Source organism: Dendrobium catenatum, unplaced genomic scaffold (assembly GCF_001605985.2).
Source record: "Dendrobium catenatum unplaced genomic scaffold, ASM160598v2 fragScaff_scaffold_998, whole genome shotgun sequence".
Taxonomy (NCBI): Eukaryota; Viridiplantae; Streptophyta; class Magnoliopsida; order Asparagales; family Orchidaceae; genus Dendrobium; species Dendrobium catenatum.
The window spans coordinates 1,249,651-1,272,047 of record NW_021319460.1 but is presented as its reverse complement, the minus strand read 5'-3'; the positions used below and the strand labels follow the sequence as shown (position 1 = coordinate 1,272,047).

Below are 22,397 nucleotides of genomic sequence, written 5' to 3'. Positions count from 1 at the left end.
CTAGGTATTCAGCTTTAAAAAAACTGCCCGAATAACTTTCCTCTTTAAAGAAGTAACACACGAAGCATTACCATTAAACTTCCTAGAATTACGTTCATTCCAGAGATAATAAACAGCAGCATGAAGAATGAGAAGGGTAGCATTTGTAGTATCAGAATCGCTATAAAGCCCAGAAATAAAATGAAGAGCTTGAATAATGTTGGGCCTCAGGTAGAAATTTTTGAACTGTGGAATAATCAATGTCAGAAGCTGAAAAGAGTAGTCACACTCAAACAAGAGGTGTGAAGTTTTCTCCAAATGACTGTGGCAAAGAGGGCAAGAGGTGTCATCAATTTTCATATTCCTATACAACAATGCCGCAGCAGTTTTAAGCCCATTGTTAATAGCAATCCAAGAACGAGAGGAGTACCTAATGGAGTGTCTTTTATGCCACACTAAATTATACCAGTCCACATCCACATCCAAATCAGAAAAATACTCCTTGTAAAAATCTTTAAAAGTTGCATTCTCATTGTTTTCCCATGTAATGTGATAATGGCTGATGTGGGAAATAGGTACAATGTAAATGAGATTTTTGAGAGAAGTGTTAAGCGAGGTGGGAATAGACCAAACACCATCAGTTACCCAGTTGGCAAGTTTATCGTTAGACCCAATAACAGAAGAAGAAGCTTGCCCAGTTAACATAGAAGAAATGCTGTCATTTAGGACCCAATTATCCCAAAAACAGTCAATAGGGCTGTTCAGTCCAACCTGAAAACAGAAATTACTTTTAAACTTGTCTGCAGTGCTACAAATACTCTTCCAAAAACCCGAACTGAGGGAAGGGGGGCAGGGTTTCCAGGGAGAACTATATCTAGTTAACATCCAGCTAGACAGAGGAGACTTAAAGTTATAAAGTCTAAGAATAGATTTACAGTTAAAGGCAAATCTAAGAGCTTGGAAAGAGGCAATTCCTAAACCCCCCATAGAGATAGGTTTAGTAGTAGAGCTCCAAGATATAAGATGCATCTTTTTTGACTGAAAATTCCCATGATATAAAAACTTGGAGCAAGCTTTGCTTATGATTTTCAACACTGTTTTAGGAATATTAGAGCCCCGAATCCAGTACGCCACCAAATTGGAAATAGTGTATTTTAAGAACTGCAACCTACCTGCAAAAAAGAGAAGTTTCGCTTTCCAACCAGAAAGCATGTTAGTAACTTTTTCGATCAGAGTGGAGAAGCCAGAAACCTTGAGTCTGCCTAAAGAGATAGGTAGACCCAAATAGGAAATATTCATTAAAGCAACTTTCTGGCTGATTTTTAAAACAATCTTTATATAAAAATTTCTACAAATTATATATTAAAAAACTGTTTTGAAAAACAATAAAAAAAAAAGTCTCAAACAAAGATTTCGTTTGGAATGACTTTATTTTTAATTTTAATTTAATTAGAAATAATGGCAACATATAAATAAAAATAAAAGATTAATTAACTTTCTTTTTTTGCTTTGGGGTTTTTTTGTTTTTATAAATTTTAATTTTTTACTAAGATTATATTTATTGAATTTTAATTTATTTTCATTTTTGCTTTTGGTTTGTTTAATATTTATTTATTAAAATTTTGCATTTATTTGATTTAAAATTTAAAATTCATTTAAGCAACTTTCTGGCTGATTTCTAAAAAAATAATTTAGTATTAAAAGTTTTAAAAATTTTATATTAAAAAACCATTTTAAAAAACAATAAGAAAACTATCACATACGAAGGTTTCATTTTGGACAGCTTTCTCACTATTTCTTAAAGCAGATTTCTAATATAAAAATTTTAATTTTTAAACTAAAAAAATATTTTAAGCACCGAAGCCTGCATGTTCATTACCTTGGTATCAATTTGATAGATCAAACACAAGCAAACTGTATTTTCATATTAACATCCATCAAAAAACATATTAGTAAAACTATCACAAACTTCTCATAAACTATTATTGTTAATTGAGCAATCTAGCATTTCTATTCTCACAACTAAAAATATAAAAATGGTTCTAAAAACTGTTCTGAGCCAAAAGTATAAAACAAAGCACTGTCACAAAATTACACAGTAAATTAAACTCTAATCGCTCAATAGCTTTCTTAACCTCTCAATAAAACATCAAAAATGTATGAAAATTCAAAACAAAATTAGGATGTCAGAGGTAAAGTGAAACTGCATAACTATAATACACAAACTTAACAGAAGGAAAAGTTATTGCATTTTCTACCATCATTTGAGCTGCTTGTGAGGCAATAAGGAACATTCCAACAGGATTAGAATGACCATTGATGTGTTAATAATGAACTCTTCAATCCTGTGGATCTGCATTTATGTTGTTGTTAAAGATGAACTTTGCAGAATTTTGGTTGCAGAATGTATTTTAGATCATTGATTACTCGTCCATGGACCTACTAGGCTCTTCTAGTTCGCCCTCTGGAAGGCCAAAGATCCTGAGGTTTCTGTCCATGGAGCCAACGGCCAAGTACTTGGCATCCGTTCCAAACTTCACGCTTGTCACTTTACCTGATTAGATGGTAGAAAATCAACAAAAAATAAAAAGAAGAGAATTAGGAATTATGTAATTGGAATGATAGATTATTTTATGTTTGATGCAGTAAAAGTTGAAGAAAAGTGACCTGTTCCTGACAAATCAGGGAAAGATTTGATGAGATTCCACTCCAATTTTACATTTGCCACTTGGTAAACCCTGAAACATCAATCAGTTTTATCACAATATTAAAAAATGTTTCATTCAAAGCAGATAATCTTGTGGAATCTGAATGAGCATGTAGAAATTTAAAGGACTCTTTCTCTCTCTTCATAAAGATTCGATGGCCTACCTTACATCAGAACCCGCAATAGCAAGATAACTCCCACTGTAGTCGAATTCAACTGCCAGGGAAAACAATTAAATAGCTGAAATAAAAATTCCTTCAAACAACAAAGAAAGAGCAAGTTCAATTCTTTATTAAGAAGTAATCAATACAAAAATTTCACCAAAAGCGGAGAGACCTTCAAGGGGGTCATATTAAAACAACCAAGATATAAATTTTAGAAAAAATAAAAGAGCATACTACCTAAAATTCGGTATTCTACCAAATATCGATAGCTTTAACAACATAAAAAAAGGCCATGTGTATCACACGTTAGATTATGTTTATTCATAAACGAGTAGGTATGGTATGCAGAAACAAAAGAAAACAAATTTCATGAGGTTGCATGCCAAAGATTTAGATTTATTTCAGAAACACTTGATAAATGACAATTTAAGAAGCAATATATTAAAAAATATCACACTTCTAATTTGAATTATATATATATATATATATATTAACATTAAAGAATGGTGTATATTATTTGTAGTTTTGTTAATAGTAATAGAAGATAAAATATTTATGTACTTGATGTTAGTAACTGCTTTGTTGTTGTTTAACACTAGTTAAAATCAGCTTTGTAAAACAGTATTTTGAACACAGTAAAAAATGAGGAATATTATTTGAAGTTTATTAGTAGAAATAGAACTAAGTAGTAGATGTTAGTAACTAACCAGTTTTTTTTTAACACTAATTAAAGTCGGTTTTGTAAAAACACTACGGGTGTTTCATGCATTAAAAGCAAGATAATTTTTTTAAGGAAATAATAGAAAAGACAAACATGCTCTCTAAACTTATTTACTACTTAAACCCAACTAAAATAGAAGCCAAACATGGCAATAAGGATTTAAAAAAAAAAATTCAACTAATACAAAAAACTAAAATGTACCCATCATAAAAAGTCATACCAGCGTTTGTTGAAGTGTTAGAGTCATAAGGTGCAAATGATCTGAAATTTTTCAATTTCCTAAGATCCCAAAGCTTGACACCATCTAGGGCTGCAGTCTGGTTCAAGTACAGTGCAAGGCATTGTTACAGAATTTTGGTTATGAAAATGATGCCTCGATTATTAAGGAGCACATACCGCAAGAAAATAACCATTTTCAGAAAATGACATGGCTGTTACAGATCCCATATGTCCATCAAACTTGGCAACATTTGACTGTCAACATTGTTTAATTAGCAATGGGAGAAAATATTATCTACATCAACATAAATCTTGAGAAAAATCTGTGAACCTGAGATTTCACATCCCATATTCTAACTAGGGCTTCAGAAGTGCCAGTTCCAAGGATAAGTCCATCAGGATGGAAGGCAGCAGAAGTATAGCCTTCCTGTCCAGAGGGTTCACCAACCTGCATGTGTATATCATTAACCAGTAAGTCCTTGGAACAAACAGCAAAAATATGAACGGAGGATATGAGAACTGGGTAATCAGGACCTGAGTTAAGCAAGTTCCGGAGGCCAGATCATAGAAACACCAAGTGTTGTCTAAGGAGGCTGTAACACAGTATTTATGAGTGGCATGGACCGTCACAGATTGGACCTATTTAGAGAATGAACAATAATGCAACTGATAAATAAGATGGGAATATACAGAAATAAATATCAAGCAAAGGTGTCTCGAAAAGTAAATGACGCATCATTTAGTAATTAGAAAGACAAGTAAATTTGTGCATAGATTTGAGCCAAGTGCTATATTGTTCAAGTTCGTTCATTTATTTTTTTTATCAAGTTTGAATTGAGTTTGAACATAATATGACTTTTAAAATCTTATCTAAGCTTGTTTATTAATTTTGTTATCAAGTCAAGCTAGAATCAAGCTTTAATTAGGCCTAACAAATTATATGTTTGATACTAATAATTTAAACATATAGAATAATTACTAAGCATAATCATTCGGTGTTATTTAAGTTCTCTGGTAATGTTTAAATAATAATAAGAAATGTTTAGATCTATCTAGCTAGCTATTTATTTGATATTTTCATTAAACATGTATACATAAATTTAAAAAAAAAATAAGCTATAAAAAATTTGATACACATACAACCATACAATAACAAAGAATAAGTTACAAATAAAAAAATAAGCAACCATTAAATGATCATTTTATTGTATCCTTAGCAAACTACTTGTTAAACAACAAACAAGTATATTTATGAACATAAATAAACAAGCAAGTGCTCAAACTTGTTCATTTACATGGCAAGTTTTTAAATTTTGTCCAAATTTATTCAATTATGTAAATAAATAAATGAATATAAACAAGCATAAGTATCGGGTTTTTCATCGAATGTACTTATTCGCTTACAATCCTACTATCACTATCTTGCAGAGGACACATGAAACAACTATTTGGAAGAAACATAACCCTTTTTTTTCTGCCAAAGGAGCAAGATAGTTGACCAATTGAAGAGGTAGAAAACAAATGCAAGTGTGACTGATGATGCCAGACATTCAGAGTAGATACAGTTAAAATCAGTTTCAGAAAAAAACTACAGTCAAATATTAGTAATATCCATTATTTTTTTCATGCAATCTCATACAATTTTTCATGCCTATATATTTCATTAACTTGTCTTCTTTTAGAAGAAGCTAAGCTAACATTTACATCTGATACTTGAGGAACTGACATCATTTTTCTTCAGAACACAAAAGCCTTTGTTCCATGTACTTTGCTTCAATAAGTCAAGAAACAGTAGTATGAGTTATGGAAAAAATCAAAGGTTTCTAGTTGTTCGAAGTACACACACATGTCATTCAGTTACTAAAATGCATGGTAAATATTTATTTTGCTGAATGATACATTAAGGTAAGCAAATATTATGGAGGACTAAAATATGCCAAAATACTGTCTATCCTCTTTACTTCAAGCATCTGTGTAAAGAAATTATCAGCCTCATTTGATCAATAAAAGACAAGTTCCATGGCCATCAGGTAAAAATACAAAATATAGTGATCAACAAGCTAAAATTTAAAAAGCAAAAATATTCAAGTAAATGTACTCACATCAGCAGTATGGTCCTTCAGGATGTGTCTGCAACTGTAATTCCCATCATCAGTCCCTTGCCAAACACGAACAGTCTGCAATAAAGTGTATTTATAAGACTTGACTAATATTAGTCTGGAACTTACTATAGCCCACACAAAAACCTTCGTAGCAAATAAAAAATGACCAGAAATATTTTTCAAAAAATATAGGATAGTGTGCTGGTAATATATGGCTACAGAAAGGAAAACATTTGAATGCGTAAAACAGGTGAGCTTAAATGTCTACAGGAATAAGAATTACACTAATGGGAAGAAATTTTGATGATTGGTGATGGGAAGAGATTATGTTGATTCGGTAATGGGAAGAAATTTTGATAACGAACAGTATCCTTGGCAAATAAGAACAACAAAGATGAGCATCAAAAGTCGTGTAGATGGAACGTGATGTTTAATATGTAGATATCTATATACTTTCTAAGGTGTCGGTGTACAAAAAATATTCCATGAAGTTATGAAGTGGCCTCCATATATCAGATATAACACACATCTACACATATATCAGATATAACACACATCTACACGCTAATATGTTCGATTAAAAAAATATTAAAACAAATAGACACGAAAACATGTGCCTTAAATATTTAGGAAAAAAAACTTTTTTAAATATAATTTTAAAAAATTTATTAAAAAAATAATACATTTCTTATTTCCTCTCCATAACCCCAATGACATCTTAATAGATCTTTCATTTTTTTTAAGTAGGTTTTTATTTTTTATTAAAGCAGCTTTCTTGGCCACCACAACTGATATGTCCATAAAACTAAACTATGCCCCCAAATGACATCTTAAGAGATCTTTGGCATATTGAAGCTCAAAAAGTTGACCATGTGATTCTTTATCCAAGTTGTTGAGAAAAAAAAACAACAAATCATGATGCATACTTAAATTAGCTCATAAAAAACTCACTCCTGTAACAAGATATCAAGCAAGAAATATATGATGTGTCATTATAATATTAATTTTATTTAACTAAATATAATAAAATAATGGGTCCAGAAATATAAAAAAGAAGACAACAATGAGCAAAAATGGTAATACCAATCATACATGTTTAAAAGATATCATGAAAACATACCTTGTCTCCAGATGCAGTCACAAAAAGCTCATCCTTTGGCACAAATTTCACGCTTGTTACCTGAAATAATCATAAGAAAAATATCAATTGCATAACTAGTGATATGAACAGAGAGATAATTATAATGAAGAAATAAAATAAGTCACAACCTTTTTGGAGTGTCCGGTGAGGGTACATAAGATCTGACCTGAAGACCGATCATAAAGTACTGCATTTGTATCAACTCCTCCTGTTGCAATGAGATCCTGCAATTCATCAAGTCATATTGTGAAGTGCTGACCAATATATCCCAATATACATTATACATGTCAATAAATCAAACAAAAAATAATATTTTACTTATAAAGAGTTTAATTTCTTCATTTTTTGAAAATAACACAGTCAAAGAACATGATTATCCACAATTTCTACAAAATGTGCATATAACTAAGGTGCCCAAATGCGGGTCTGCAAAAATACCCGACGAACTATGAAAATGATCAAAACTAACCAGTGTATTAATTCTCATGATAAAATTTTGTTCTTGGAATATCCAAAAATAAAAATGCAATTCATTTCAAGATTATGGTCTTGTCATCTTCAAAAACTAAAATTAAAATCCCTCATCTAGTCGATAATAAACTTATTATAAACTGCCCTACTATATTTCTAGATAGTAAAAGCCTCCATTATGCAACTTACTTCTTTAGTAACTGTGCAACCTATTCTGATGGACTTTTGCTAAGGCTCCCGTGTGGCTTCTGCTTTGCCTGCTCTGGATTTGTCAGGAACAGCTACTCAACACTATGTTAAAGATGTTGAATAGGAAAGAAACATTTCGTACTATCTATACCAAGAATAGACTGGTGGAATTTATCGGATTATATTGATGGCAGATAGCCACTGGTGACAAAAAAGTTGTGACGACAACGGTGTTGCAATCCTTGGCACTCAGATTGATGACCTGGCGCTATAGTCGTCGGATTGGTGACATGGAGGTTATGGATAATGCTGATTTAATAGTTTTTTTATGTAATTTTTTGTTGTAGCAATTTCCCTTCCTTTCTAACTTAGGTGACTTTTTTCTTCATGTTTCTACCCATTGTAAAATTCTATAAATAAAGCCATATTTTAGCCAAATAAATGTTAACCTCTAACTATCAGAGACCCAACCGCATAATTATCGGCACGATCACCCACGACCTAACCCACGATTGTTCAAACTGCTCCCATAACGGCTCCCTCACGCACAAAACACCTAAAATCCTCTCATTCGGAGGAATACACACATAGAGAAGAAGAAAAAAAAATTGGAAGCTTACCGGAGACGCACACATAGAACCATCCACTCCTTGTGATCATCTCTTGCGACCACAGGTCAGACCTTAGCCGCTCGACTCCGACGCCGACCTGTGCTTTATTCCCGCAGAAACCGACGCCACATGTGCGTCCAATGCCTTCCGCCGAGCAAGCAACCACCGGTCAGATCCCGCTCTTCACCTCCGACATCCTTTTCCATCTCTTAACCACAACAGGTCGTATGCTCCGGCCAAAATGTGAAAGACAGTTTTTCTTTTGTTTTCCTTCCAGGTTCGTCCGGACGAAGTGGAGTTCGTCCGGGACGAATGGTTAAAAATTTGGTGATAGAGAGCTTCGTCCCATGACGAAGGTATGTTCGTTCGTACGATTTTTATCCAGAGCACATCGTCCAGAGAAAATAATTAATTTTCGTCTGTACGAACTGAAGTACGAACTGAAGAAAATGTAGAAAATCTGTATGGTTAGTACGGACGAACTACCTGTACGAACTGAGTAAATTGCAGGTTCGTCTATACGAACCTTCGGGACGAATTTTGTCCAGAGAGTATCGTTCAGAAAAAATAATTAATTTTCGTCTGGACTATTGGAGTCCAGAGGAGATCGTCCCGGGACGATCGGGGCATCATCCTGGACGATCCTGTTTGATAAATATCTGAATAGTGTCATTTTTTAAGAGAGAGAAGGGGCAGGAGTGAGAAAAATGAAGGAAGAGGAAGAAAAAGCGAATTTTGGGCGACTTTGGTCCGTTTTCGTCTGTCGCTGTAGTTGGGAAAGTTGATCGACTCGAGGTAAGGCACATTATGCCTTTCTCAATTTTCAAAAATGTGATTTTTGACGGATTTTCTGTTTCAAATTCGTTTTTCGTTAGCGAAAATCTGGTATAATTTCGTACTGGTAAAACTTTTACAGCGTAACTTTTGGTATGTTGTAGAGATGATGTTTTTGCACGTTTTGAGTATTTTCTGGAAAGTTTTCACCTGGTAGTTTGAAGTCTGCGGAGTTTTTATCGAATAGAAAATTATTTAGATGTTGGAAAATAGTGCTTCAGTACAATGAAAGTCTTAAAATGATGTTTTACACTATCTGTGGTAATTTGGTAATTTTCTGAAACTGTGATTTGATATGTTGAAATTTCTGTGGACTAACGTAATGCCGCTGACGATTTTTCTAATGTAATCCGATTTTTTTGAATTTGATGATTTGATGTGTTTGAATGATATCGGAAGGGAGTTATAAGGGGTTGGAATCCTTTGAGATTTTGTCTGTCTCAGGGAAGGGAGGCATAAGGGGCCAGAATCCTTTGAAGATTCTATCATGGTCCGGGAATCTGAAAATAAATCCTGATCTGATAATTCTGTATATCTGATATATATTCTGGTGCTGTAAGCACAAGGGAGGCATAAGGGGCAAGAATCTATTGAGATTCTGTCTGTGTCAGGGATATGTGATATGTAATCTTATCTGCTTTGACAATGTGTTTTGTGGTTTGTACGATTCTGTGATATGTGATTTGAAATGCGATCTGAATTATGATTTGACCAATTCTGCTATATGAAATGAATTCAGTTCTTCTGTATCAGTTATTTGTACTTTTGATTAGATATTTTTGTACTTTTGATTTCTATACAGTCATGACTTTTCTGTTCTGTTATGTACTTTCTGTTACAGCCATGCACTGTAATGTACATGATTATTTTGAAGAATGAGAAGAAGAAATGTTAGATGAATTTCTGTATATTGAAAGTTTATGGTAGCTCTGTGTTTTCTGTATGAAGATTCGAAAGAAAGTCTAAAACCAAATTCCAAAGCTAGATCCTGGATTCATCCGTGGCGACTCGACGCGATGGGACTCGTTCCGGTCGGGTTGGGTCGTGACAATTAAAGTGGTATCAAAGCATAGTTTTGGAATATGGGATTGTAAGACAGAGCTATAGGAATTGATCTGTAAGTTTGGTGGGGTAGTTTCAGTCTGTCTGGGTTTTTATTATTTTGTTTTGTGTGCATAGTTGTATTCTGTGTGATATGGATCTGCCAGACCCATATATGATTCATGGGCAGAATGCTAGTCAGGCAGCTCCTGTGAATAATTTTGCCCCAGTAATTGGTTCTGATACAGTTTCACAGTTTGCTACGTTGGTTGCTCAGATGATGAGAGAAACGCATAATAGAATTTCTGCTGTTAGATCTGAAGATGTAGATCGACATCTACAAATGTTTCTGAGATTGAAGCCTCCGAGATTTGAGGGCACTGTTGAGCCCAGAGCAGCTGAGGATTGGTTGAGGAGGTTGAAAAAGATATTTGACGGTATGCAATGTCCTCCTGATAGAAACGTACCGTTAACAGTTTTTCTGTTGGATGTTGAAGCGGAGCGCTGGTGAATGGGCCAACAGGAGGAGAAATTTCAAGGTAAACTGAACTCCTTGATTACATGGGAAGAATTTTCTAAAGTATTCAGATCTTGGTTTGTACCCCCTTCTGCAAGACAACAAATGTAGGAGAATTTTCTGAGGTTGGTTAAGGGGAGCAAGACAGTTATGCAGTACGAGGCAGAGTTTACTGCTTTAGCCAGATATGCTCCACAGTTGGTGAGTACGACTGCGGAGAAGTGCTACATATTTCAAAGGGGATTACGAGATAGTCTGAGGCAACCCCTAGTACCATTTCACATTTCTGATTTCTCTGAGTTTGTGGAGAGAGCTCGATTGATAGAGAATGATATGATGGCTACTCAGTAGCGGTAGACAGCTAGTAGGAAGAGATTCAGCGGTGATACATCTAGCAGTAGTTTTTCTGGGAAGAAAAACAGATTTGTATCTGAAGACTCCAAGAGGAGTGGACAGTCAGCATCTATTACAGTTTCTGATAGTGGAAGAGTGGCCAGTTCTAGTTCAGTCAGTGGGGCACCGGTGTGCCAAAATTGTGGACGACGACATTTTGGCCAGTGTTACAGGATGATTGGTCAGTGTTTCAGATGTGGTCAGCCAGGACATCGGATTGAAGAGTGTCCACAAGCCGGATTTGATCGATGATCTGAGTCCAGATCTGAGAGCTTTGTTAGACCGACAGGAAGGCCGAGGATAATTCCTCCACATACTGTTTCTGAAGGATCATCTGGTAGAGCTGGTGGTTCGGGTTCTATGGCAAGGAGACCACCTAGTGGTAATCAGAGGACGCCTAGTAGTTATGTAGCTCCAGCTCCAGTTCAGCCACGTGTGTATAGTTTGAATCAGCAAGAGGCTCGAGATGCTCCGGATGTGGTGACAGGTACGGTTTACATTTCTGAACATCCCTGTCGTGTTTTGTTTGATTCTGGAGCTAGTCATACGTTTATTTCCGAGCGCTATCTTGATGCTTTGCAACTGGCTTCCGTTACATTACCTGTTTCACTTTCTGTTCTTTTGTCGGCTGAAAATAATTTGATAGCCCGGAAGTTTTATTTATGTGAGATTGAAACTTCTGGCAAGAAGTGGAAGTCTTATTTGATTTTGTTGCCGATTTCTTCGTATGATGTTATTTTGAGTATGAATTGATTGCGTTTGTATGAGACTCAAATTGATTGTTTGAAGAAACAAGTTAGCTTGTTCATGGATGGTGAAAGGTGTGTATTTCAAGGGCTAAGAGGTGTTTTGTCTTGTTTGATTTCTGTGTTGGAAGTCAGAAAAATGTGGAAGAAGGGTTGTACGATGTTTTTGGCATCAGTATGGGATATGAATATAGATGCGGGTTCTATTTTCGATATCCCAGGTGTACGAGACTTTTCAGATGTATTTCCTGAGGAGTTTGTTGGTTTACCTCCAGACAGAGATGTTGAATTCTGTATTGATGTATTTCCGGGCACGGCTCCGATATATAAAGCTCCGTAAATGATGACACCAAAAGAACTTGCGGAGTTAAAAGTTCAGCTCCAGAAGTTGGTTGATAGAGAATTTGTCCGTCCTAGTATTTCGCCTTGGGGAGCACCTGTTCTATTTGTTAAAAAGAAGGACGGTACAATGCGGATGTGTGTTGACTATAGAGATTTGAATAAAGTTACAATCAAGAATAAATATCTTTTACCACGGATTGATGATTTGTTTGATCAGCTTGTTGGATCTTCTGTCTTTTCAAAGATTGATTTAAGATCAGAATACTATCAGGTGAAGGTGAAGGAAGCTGATGTGATGAAAACAGCTTTAAATATTCGGTATTGGCACTACGAGTTTTTGGTTATGCCATTTGGGGTAACCAACGCACCAGTTGTTTTTACGGATCTGATGAACAGAGTATTCAAAGATTATTTGGATCAGTTTGTGATTGTTTTTATTGATGATATCATGGTATATTCTGCTTCCGAGGAAGATCATGCCAGGCATTTGAGAAGTGTGTTGGAGACTTTGAGGCAGCACCAGTTGTATGCAAAATTCTCCAAGTGCAAATTCTGGCTGAAGAGCATTTCTTTTCTGGGACATGTGGTGAGCGGTGAAGTTATTTCTGTTGATCCCTAAAAAATTCAGGCAGTTGTTAATTGGCCAAGGCCTACTACGGTGTTTGAGATACGTAGTTTCTTGGGCATGACTGAATATTATAAAAAATTTGTAAAGGAATTTTCTCAGATTTCTGCACCTTTGACGAGATTGACTCAAAAGTCAGTAGCTTTTGTTTGGACACCGAAGTGTGAAGCTAGTTTTCAGAAGTTAAAGGATTGTTTGACTTCTGCTCCAGTGTTAGCACTTCCATCTGGTACGGAAGAATTTCAGGTATTCAGTGATGCTTCACTTAAAGGTTTGGGATGTGTCTTGATGCAACATGGTCGGGTAATAGCCTATGCTTCTAGACAGTTGAAACCACATGAAAAGATGATGTGAAACTACAAGGAGTTTGCTTAGAAATTTAAAAGAAAAGATTAAAGTGTTGCTTCTTATGAATTTAAACTAGCACATAAAATGGGAGTTAGAATTTTGAAAATATCAACTTGCTTAGGCCAAAGATTCGCAATAGAGAGATTAACCAAGCCGATTCAATCCAAGTTCTAGGAGAATTTAATATGCAAAGTACACTTAACAAAACCCAACGTTTAACATTGAGACTTTCACCTTGGGTCCGTATCACTCAAGTGGTAGTGGACTTTTGGCGGAGATAGAAGATCCAAGCGACGAAAGAAGTTACCACTAGGGAGAGGGCGCCGAAGAACTTCGTCGGAGGAAAAGTTGCCGGTTGGGATGGAAGTCGTAGACGGCCGTCGAGGCTCCAAGCGTGCTTTGAAAGCTTCCGGTCGTAGATGCTTGCGAGGATTGGCACGACTCGCTCCAAGTACTCTTCTTTAGTAGTCTCGTCTTCAAACCCTACGTCGAAGCAAGGTGACCGTAGGACGTTGATGCTTCCGTCGGCGTTGAAGACTAGCCCCCACTCAAGCTCCGGATCCGCCATACATGCTTGGCGTGGAGGATGCTTCAAGGAAAGGGGGGAGTGGCCGGCGGGATTTCCAAGGAGGAAGGGGTTCGGCCAAGGTGGGAAGAAGGGGGGCGGGTGCAAGGCTTGAGGGAGATTAGGTGGGGTGAGGTGGCAAGCAATTCACTAAAATCTGAAATTAATTCTCAGATTTTAGTAAGATTGGAGGGAAAAATTGAAAAGAGAGTTCAAATTAGGATGGAGTTAAGAGGGGATTTAATGAGCCATTAAAGGAGCTCATTAAAGGGTGGCCGGCGGCATGCTTAGGGGGATTTACCGGTGGGGTGGTCGGCCGGGGCTAGGGATGTGGCCGGTGGTGGATGTCTAATGGCCGGCGGCTAGGGGAAATGGGAGGGCTGTTTTGTGGAGGATGGAAGGAAGGTGAATATGAAAACGAGTGAGAAGATAACAAAAAAAATCTAACCACGAATCGAGGACTCTTCCAACGATTGGTGGGCCTTGCGAATTGCTCCACGTGAGCTCTCCTCCTTCTCAAGCACTCATGCAAGACGAAGTAGAAATAAAACACAAATTTCATTCAATTCTTCATTAAAAATAAAATGATACAAGAGACCACTATATATAGGTCTCGACTCATAAAAGTGAAAAAGACTGAATTGCCCTCTGGGCTACAAAGAAACATAACTCCCCACAGGGGTAAAATGGGAAAACAGTAAATCAAACAATACAATAATAAAAATACATCATGTCATCTAAATCAAAAGTAGAGAAATCGTGGCCGTCGATCTGCGGTTTCGCCTGCGATAAACATGTCGGTAGCGTCTGTCGATATCCTCATCAAAAGAATTACCCGACGCATGATTTGAATTGGCTGCTGTTGTATTTGCTTTGAAGATTTAGCGTCATTACTTGTATGGCGTCAGGTGTGAGATTTTCACGGATCATAAGAGTTTGAAGTATATATTCACTCAAAATGATCTGAATTTGAGGCAAAGAAGATGGCTTGAGTTGATCAAGGACTATAATCTGACTATTCAGTATCAGCCTGGTAAGGCTAATGTGGTGGCAGATGCCTTGAGTAGAAAGTCCTCTGGATTATCATGTGTTCATCTCACTTTTGATGAGTATCTGATACAAGATATGGAAAGATTGCAACTGGAGGTGATTTCCTCTACTGTTTTGGATCCTGGTATTGTGACTCAGATGAGTATTTAGCCCTCTTTGGAGGAAAAGATTTATGAAGCTCAGAAGTCAGATGCTGAATATTTGAAGTTGATTGATCAGATCGAATCTGGTAAGAAATCTGAACTACGAATTTTTTATTCTGATATTATTTTCTGTAAGAATAGGCTGTGGATTCCTATGTTTGGAGATCTAAGGAAAGAGATTCTGCACAAATCTCATTATTCGGGCTATATTATTCATCCAGGAAGTGGTAAGATGTACGGAGATATGAAAAGCTTGTTTTGGTGGCCTGGAATGAAAAAGGACATAGCGGAATTTGTTTCGAAATGTGAAGCCTGTCAGTTAGTGAAGGCAGAACATCAGCGACCAGGAGGTCTTTTGCAGTCGTTGCCTATCCCTTAGTGGAAGTGGGAAGAGGTGACCATGGATTTTGCTATGTGGGTTTTCCTAGATCGAGGCAAGGACATGATGCTATTTGGGTGATTGTCGATCGACTGACGAAGTCTACACATTTTCTACTGATCAGACAAACGGATTCGGTGGATAAGTTAGCTCAGATTTATGTTAAAGAAATTGTCAGATTAAATAGTGTGCCGAAAGTGATTGTATCTGATCGAGATGGACGGTTTACTTCCAGACTTTTGAGAGGTATTCACCAAGGATTGGGTATGAAGTTGCATTTTAGTACAGTTTTTCATCCGCAGACTGATGGACAGTCTGAGAGAACTATTTAGTTACTGGAAGATCTTTTGAGATTATGTGTTTTGGATTTTGAAGGCAGTTGGGAAGATCATATCCCACTGATAAAATTTGCATATAATAACAGTTATCAATCCAGTATTGGTATGACACCTTACGAAGCTCTGTATGGCAGAAAATGTAGAACACCTTTGACTTCGCCATTTGAAAGATTGGAGAAACACATAATTAAAATTTATTTAAATAATTAATGTAATAAAAAGGAGAAATGGATTTTCAAACAGGTGGGAGAAATTTGAAGGAAGTTTCGGGGTTGATCCGGTCCCCCGAAGCCCTTGGTCGTAGATCTTATTCGACCGAGGGATTGAAGATTTGAAGACCTTTTATAGGATCGATTCGCTATCCCAATCTCCTCACCGTCGATTTCTTTCGGCCGGGTCGAGTCACTCCTTACCTCTTGGCGCCGGGGATGGGATGCCGGGGAGCCTACCGAAATTTTTTTAAAAAAAAATCAGGACTTACCCAAATTTTTGAAATGCAATCTTCGATAATCTCTGGCAACCAATCATCGCCAATCAAAGCTTTTGACGACCAAATCTCCTCGTCGTTGATTCGCTCTGGTCGAGTCGAGACACTCCGTACCTCCCGGCGCCGGGGAGGGGACGTTGGAAGGCTGCCGAAATTTTCAATAAACAATAGGGGACTTAGAAAGAAAATTGAAAGTTGATTTGAACATAATTCAAACATAAAATCAAATTTAAATTAAATTTTGATCGAATAATGTTGGACTTAAATTCGAACTATACACAAATCTAAACTTGATTTGAAATTGACTCTATATCTTATACATATAAAGTAAGCTTTTAAAAAGGAATGCTAATAATTACATAAGCAAATCATATAAAAAAAAAGCATGCAAAACAACTTGATTAGAACACTTATGGAATTATAATTTATGAAAATATCACTTGATGAAAAGCTCCAACAGAGGATATTGTGTATAATGATGAATTTGGAAAAGATTATACTTGATCTTTCAACCAGTGCTTTAAAAACCGGATCGGACCGGCCGGTTCGACCGGTTCAACCGTGAACTGGTCACAAGGCCGGTCCGGTTCAACCCTAAAACCGCTTCTGCAAAGAACCGGACTGAACCGGTGAGAACCGGCCGGTTCAACCGCGAACCGGTGAACCGGTCCGGTTATTTTTGAACCGGCCGGTTCAAATCTCACAAATTTTAAGTATTTTTTTAAATAAATAAATTAATATATATTAAAAACATTTAATTAAAGTTAAATACACTTTATATAATAAACACTTTTGTACTCAAAGCATCATGACACATCTTCACATGAGCTCCCCATGTGCTCCCTTGGTGCAAGGAATCTAAATATGCTATATAAACAATAGCAAGAAAGTGTTTCTAAGGGATGTGGGACTAAAGAAAAGAGATGAGGAGTGTATGAGTTCATAGCATATATAATGGATATAAAACCTATTTTTAAACAGATTTTTTAATTAATTATTTTTTATGTGAGTGATAATTATTTATTAGTTAATAATAAAAATTTATTTATTTATACATAATAAAAAATAATTTATCATTAATAATTTTATTTATTTATTAATAATTTTAGATATAAATTTATAAAATAACTTTTGTATACAATATATCATAAACATGTAAAATATATTTAATCATATAATATAAAATAAGAATAGTTTATATTAAATTTATAAACTTATGTTAGAATTAAATTTATATTAAATATGTAACATAAATTAATAATAATATATATTAAATTATATGGTTATATATAAATTAAATTTAAAATTTGAAAAATATTCAAATTTAAAATTATCATATTTTTATGAGTGTAAATTCTTATAATTATGAGATTTAATTTTCTTTTTGCTTTTATGTAAGATTTTAAAATAATTATTTTACTTAATTATATAAGTTTTTATGTTTCATAATTTTTTTTTAATTTAATTTCTTATCTCATACTTTGAATGATAACATTATTTTTATGTTAATTGTATTAAATTTAAATAATACTTATTATTTATTACGTCATCCGGTTCGACCCCGGTTAGACCGGTCGAACCGGTCGAACCGTGAACCCCTCCTTGTTCCGGTTCGTTGTCCGGTCCGGTTTTCAAAACCTTGCTTTCAACAACAGAAGAATATCTGATAAAGAATGTCTTCTTTTAAGAAGCACATACATCGATCAATATAAAAATACTTTTGTTGATTTGAAGATTGATAAATGCATACATAGCATTTGGAATAGTCAATATTTGAATGCTAACATAGTTAACATTTTAAGATAAATAGTTACTCTTTTGGTTCATTTGAAAGAAATGTAAAGAGTGTTATTGAATCAAGTTGTTAGAGCATAGTTACAAGATCATCTGATACAAGTAACTTATGTTGCAATGATAGAGAGAAAATGATCTTATATTCATGTAGGAATATATTTTTGTTGGTAGATGGTAGCATTAGCCATGATCACATAAGCAAATCTTACACACCATCAAACATGTTTTAAACTCAAACATAACACCCAAGTAAACTACAATTCACCTATGAGAATGAATAGGGAATTCGTAGTGCCCACAAAAACTAGTTTGCAAGCAAGGACAAAGAGTTTGCATCAAATAAATCAGGCTACCTATGGAAGAGAATAGGGAAACTTATAGCAAGCAAGATAATTCTCCTACGAATACTAGCACGATCTCCTAATGCCTATTGAACAAGCATTCCCTATAAGCTATGTTGAGTGGGATAATAATGACATAAGGGATATCTTCAGTGTGTAACAAATGAAACATATTTTAGAGTAACGTCACCGAATCCGCAACATGTGTACAAGCGGACAGAAGGCGTTCATAGGCCCTTAAGTGAAGTCTCGGGCATTTCCTAAATAAAATCACTCTCACAAATGGATCATATTTAAATATTTAAAAATATTCCTTATGTATTAAATATAATCCACTAAACTCAAATGCTACCCCCCCCGCATGTGCTCCGATCAACGTGTTAAAAGTATAAACACTAATATCCGAGAATGCTGCGCGTGGTCAAATGCTACAATCATGCATGTGCTCCGAAAAATGCAATAAATTTCTAAACGCTAATGTCTGAGAATGCCGCGCATGGTCAAATGCTCAATAATATAAAGTTCTATTTCAAACTAAACATAACCCGCATGTGCTCCAATCGTCACATTTAAGCCCAAATCCAACGATTCGAGAATGCTATGCGGATCTAAATTCAAGTTTTATCCTCCTCAAAAGGATTGGAGTCGATTTGACTTGAATAATAAAATGCCCCCCAAATACCTGCATGTGCCCCGACGAGCGTGTTATGAAAATACACATGACGTATAGGGATGTTGCGCGGGTCAACAAGTCAAGTCAAGTATGAACCCGATCCTCTGTTGGCAAATTGATATAGTCGACAAGGTTCAATCCACAAATGCAAATGCCCATAAGTCACCCCGATGATGGCCACGCAAATCCAATAAAATTCTAAATCCGTAAAATGAAATATATCATCTAAAAATTTAAAACTAAAACTCATCCACCTTTCGCAAATGTTTGTCGAGGGTGATAAATTTGAAATCAACATCAGCTCAAAAAGAGCGAATGCTGAGTCGAGTGTATCACTTTGATTCATCCTCAAATAATCTCTTGCCAACAAGAACGTAGCACATGACCTCTGATCGGGTAGTTTTGCCGCAAAATGACACCATTATATTATGATCACGGCCAAAGCCCGTATATTCCCTAAAAGCGTTAAACCTTTGAGCAATGAATCATATGGGTATCTCTGATAGGCATAAAGCCCTCTGTCAGCTAAGGTGGATTTAGATATATCCCCGTAGACAAACAACAACCTAGGTCTACAAGGTATTCTTGGATGAAGTAACCCATGGCTGCCGACAAGGTGTTTTCTATCAGGTTGGGTCGACTACCTCCTCTGACTAAGTAGATCAGGGATCACGACAACCCGGGACGACGGAACCATGGGATCTTGATCGTGCTCGTCTTCATTCCCCCCACCACCAATTTTAAGTTTATGGTGATAAACTCTAAATTCCAAAGTTCAAAATTCAAATCCAAGATTCAAACCCTAAAATTATTGCTATTATATGATGGGTTTATAACATGTTCGACCTCTTTAATGACTAGCCTTAATTGAAAGTTCTCTCATATTATCGGGAGGGGTAATTAACTATAGGGGCTTGCGCCTATAGGAAACCTGAACTTAGATTAAAAAGTCCTCACAAAATGAGGGTGAAATCTCAGGGTAGTGTTTTATCTAAAACCTAGTCTTCCTTCTGAAAATTCACCTGCAACCTAATCTCATTAAAACTCTTTGCCGTCATCATCGTCACGCTTAAAAAAAAAAGAGATTAATGACGCGGAGAGGCCGGGATCGCATTTATGGAATTTTCGGAGCCCACAATAAAAACAGTGGAGTGTTCCATTTTTTCACTCTATTTCTCCTTTACAATCATTCTTACACGATATTAGAGAAGGTTCCGTCTAACCAATGGCTGAAAACTACAAGATGGTCCTAACTGGGTATAGTAAAGGAAGGAAGATTAGTTCTTCATCCGCCATACCAAGTCATGCCATCATTCTGGAAATCTCCACGGATCACTTAATGATTCAAAACACTTAACTACAAACTAAATGGGAAAAACTTCTTTCAATGGTCTCCCTTGTTGATTCAAATGGTGATCCGAAAAAGACGAAAGAGTGGATACATAAATAGAATCATCTATCATTTTGAAATGATCAATCTTTACTATCTATCATGGGATAACAACAATGCCTTCGTAATATCACGGCTTATTAATTACATGGAAGGACACATTGGATCAATGTAATTAGTCTACAAAATCAAATAAGCAATCAAGGACAATGTGTGGATTATAAGATCAAGCTCATGAACATAAACAAGTATAAGCTTCACAAAATACTTCACAACTCATAGAAATTTGGGAAGAACTGGATATCTTCCATCCCTATAATTGGTATGAGGATTATGCAGTGAAATACATCAAGCTTGTGGGGAAAATAAGAACCTATAACATCTTTGTTGATTTAAATAAAGATACAGAAATGTGTGGAAGAATCCTAGAGAATTTTCTACTTCCCAAAAAATTGAAGAAATATTTGCTAAAGTCCAAAGGGAACAAAGCAAAAAGAGAAAAATGCTTATAGGTTTCAAAAATAATCCAGCAACTAAAGAATTTACTCTTCCCAATAGAAACCTGGAGCAAACTCAAGACATGATCCAAGCAAGCAAAGAAAGGTAATTTTTAATGTGTTGAATGTAAAAAGACTAATCACACCAGAGAAATTTATTGAAAACTTCATAACAAACCAAAAAATTAAAACAATCATGAAAGTCGTCACAAAGACGCTCATAATTATCAAACTAAACGTGAGTGACTAAAGATGAAAAATAATGAAAACCTTGGTGATATTTCATACAACAAAGAGCAATTGCATCTCTTGTATAAATTACTTACTCCCGAAAAAATGCCAACCCCATCCTTTTACCCCAAAATGTACTTTTTCTCTGGCTCTTAACTAAGGGAGTCCATGAATCATGGATTACTCTCGCATAGCATCAGATCACATGACAAATTGTACTCACATATTCTCCCCTTACACCCTCACGTAAAAATCTCAAAGTCAAAATTGATGATAAATTTTTATACCCTATTACTAGGACCGAGAACATTAGAATCACCCTCATCTTCATCTAAATTGTCTTAACTGTTTCAAATCACCCTTACAACCTATTGTTTGTAAACAAGATGGTAGAAGATCGCAACTATGAAATCACGTTCTTATTTAAAACTTATGAAATTCATAACAAAAGATCATGAAAGAGGATTGGCAATGCCAACGAGGCCAGAGGTTAATATCACATTGATGAAAATTCCACGGAGAATAATCAAATCCTTACCATCAACAAAGACCATTTTACTCTGAAAAAAAGAATCAAATTATGTTATGGCATCATAAGTTAGCTCGTCCTCCTTTTTCTTAACATAAAAACAAATTTCCATCTTTTGTTTGGAATCTTTCAATGTGAAAGTTTTCAACTTGCCAAATAATGAAGAGCTACCTTTCATCTTATGCCATGTAAAGCTAACAAACCTTTTTTCACTTGTATACAGTAACATCTTCAATCCATTTAGATATCAAAATCTTAAATTCGAACAACATTTCATTACTACTAGTGATAACCACACTCGTGTGTAGCTAGACATAAAAAATAAATCTAATTCAAAAATAACCTTTAAAAACTTCCACAATAAGGTTTAAACCCATTAACCCAATGCTTCATTGAAATTCAAATCCTCCACTTTGATAGAGGTATGAAGCATTTCAACCACATTTTGAAAGTGACCTAAATCATAATGATATTTTCCATTATAGTGCTTTCCCTCAACACTCCCAATAAAATGGAAAAGGTAAACAAAAAATCAAGGTTCTGAAAACTAAACCGGACAACAAACAGGAAGGAGAAGTTCACGGTTTGATCGGTTCGACCGGCCAAACTGGGGTCGAAACCGGATGACATAATAAATAATAATATATTATAAAAAAACTAATAAAATTAAATAAAAAATAATGAAATATAATAACCATATAATTTAATATAAATTATTTAAAAACTCAAAATATAAAATTAAATATTTTAATATAAAAGTAATTAATTTGGTAACATAAACATTTTTTATAGGTGAAAAACTAAAACTTTGCAAATTTTTTAATTGATAA

The 22,397-nt window shown here is 35.3% G+C and overlaps 2 protein-coding genes across 3 annotated transcripts in view; both read right to left on the bottom strand.

Annotated features, from left to right (window-relative positions):
• LOC110106667 lies at positions 1-864 on the bottom strand. Its single transcript, XM_020836620.1, has one exon. The coding sequence runs from the start codon at positions 862-864 to the stop codon at positions 1-3; it is 864 nt and encodes a 287-aa protein (XP_020692279.1).
• Positions 865-2,010: 1,146 nt separating this feature from the next.
• LOC110106686 (pre-mRNA-processing factor 19) overlaps positions 2,011-22,397 on the bottom strand; it is a 35,714-nt gene continuing 15,327 nt past the window's right edge. For both annotated transcript variants that reach the window (XM_028697792.1, XM_020836658.2), the window contains exons 9-18: positions 7,162-7,257; positions 7,013-7,072; positions 5,893-5,967; positions 4,325-4,429; positions 4,122-4,238; positions 3,968-4,045; positions 3,792-3,888; positions 2,851-2,902; positions 2,647-2,717; positions 2,011-2,533 (exon numbers count right to left, since the gene is read on the bottom strand). In XM_028697792.1, coding sequence (XP_028553625.1) covers positions 2,403-2,533; positions 2,647-2,717; positions 2,851-2,902; positions 3,792-3,888; positions 3,968-4,045; positions 4,122-4,238; positions 4,325-4,429; positions 5,893-5,967; positions 7,013-7,072; positions 7,162-7,257 — 882 coding nt within the window. In that variant the 3' untranslated portion in view covers positions 2,011-2,402. The remainder of the gene's footprint in view (positions 2,534-2,646; positions 2,718-2,850; positions 2,903-3,791; positions 3,889-3,967; positions 4,046-4,121; positions 4,239-4,324; positions 4,430-5,892; positions 5,968-7,012; positions 7,073-7,161; positions 7,258-22,397) is intronic.

Excerpts from the sequence above, each read along its gene's own strand:
- LOC110106667 (XM_020836620.1), bottom strand. The coding sequence starts at position 864 with ATGTTAACTAGATATAGTTCTCCCTGGAAACCCTGCCCCCCTTCCCTC.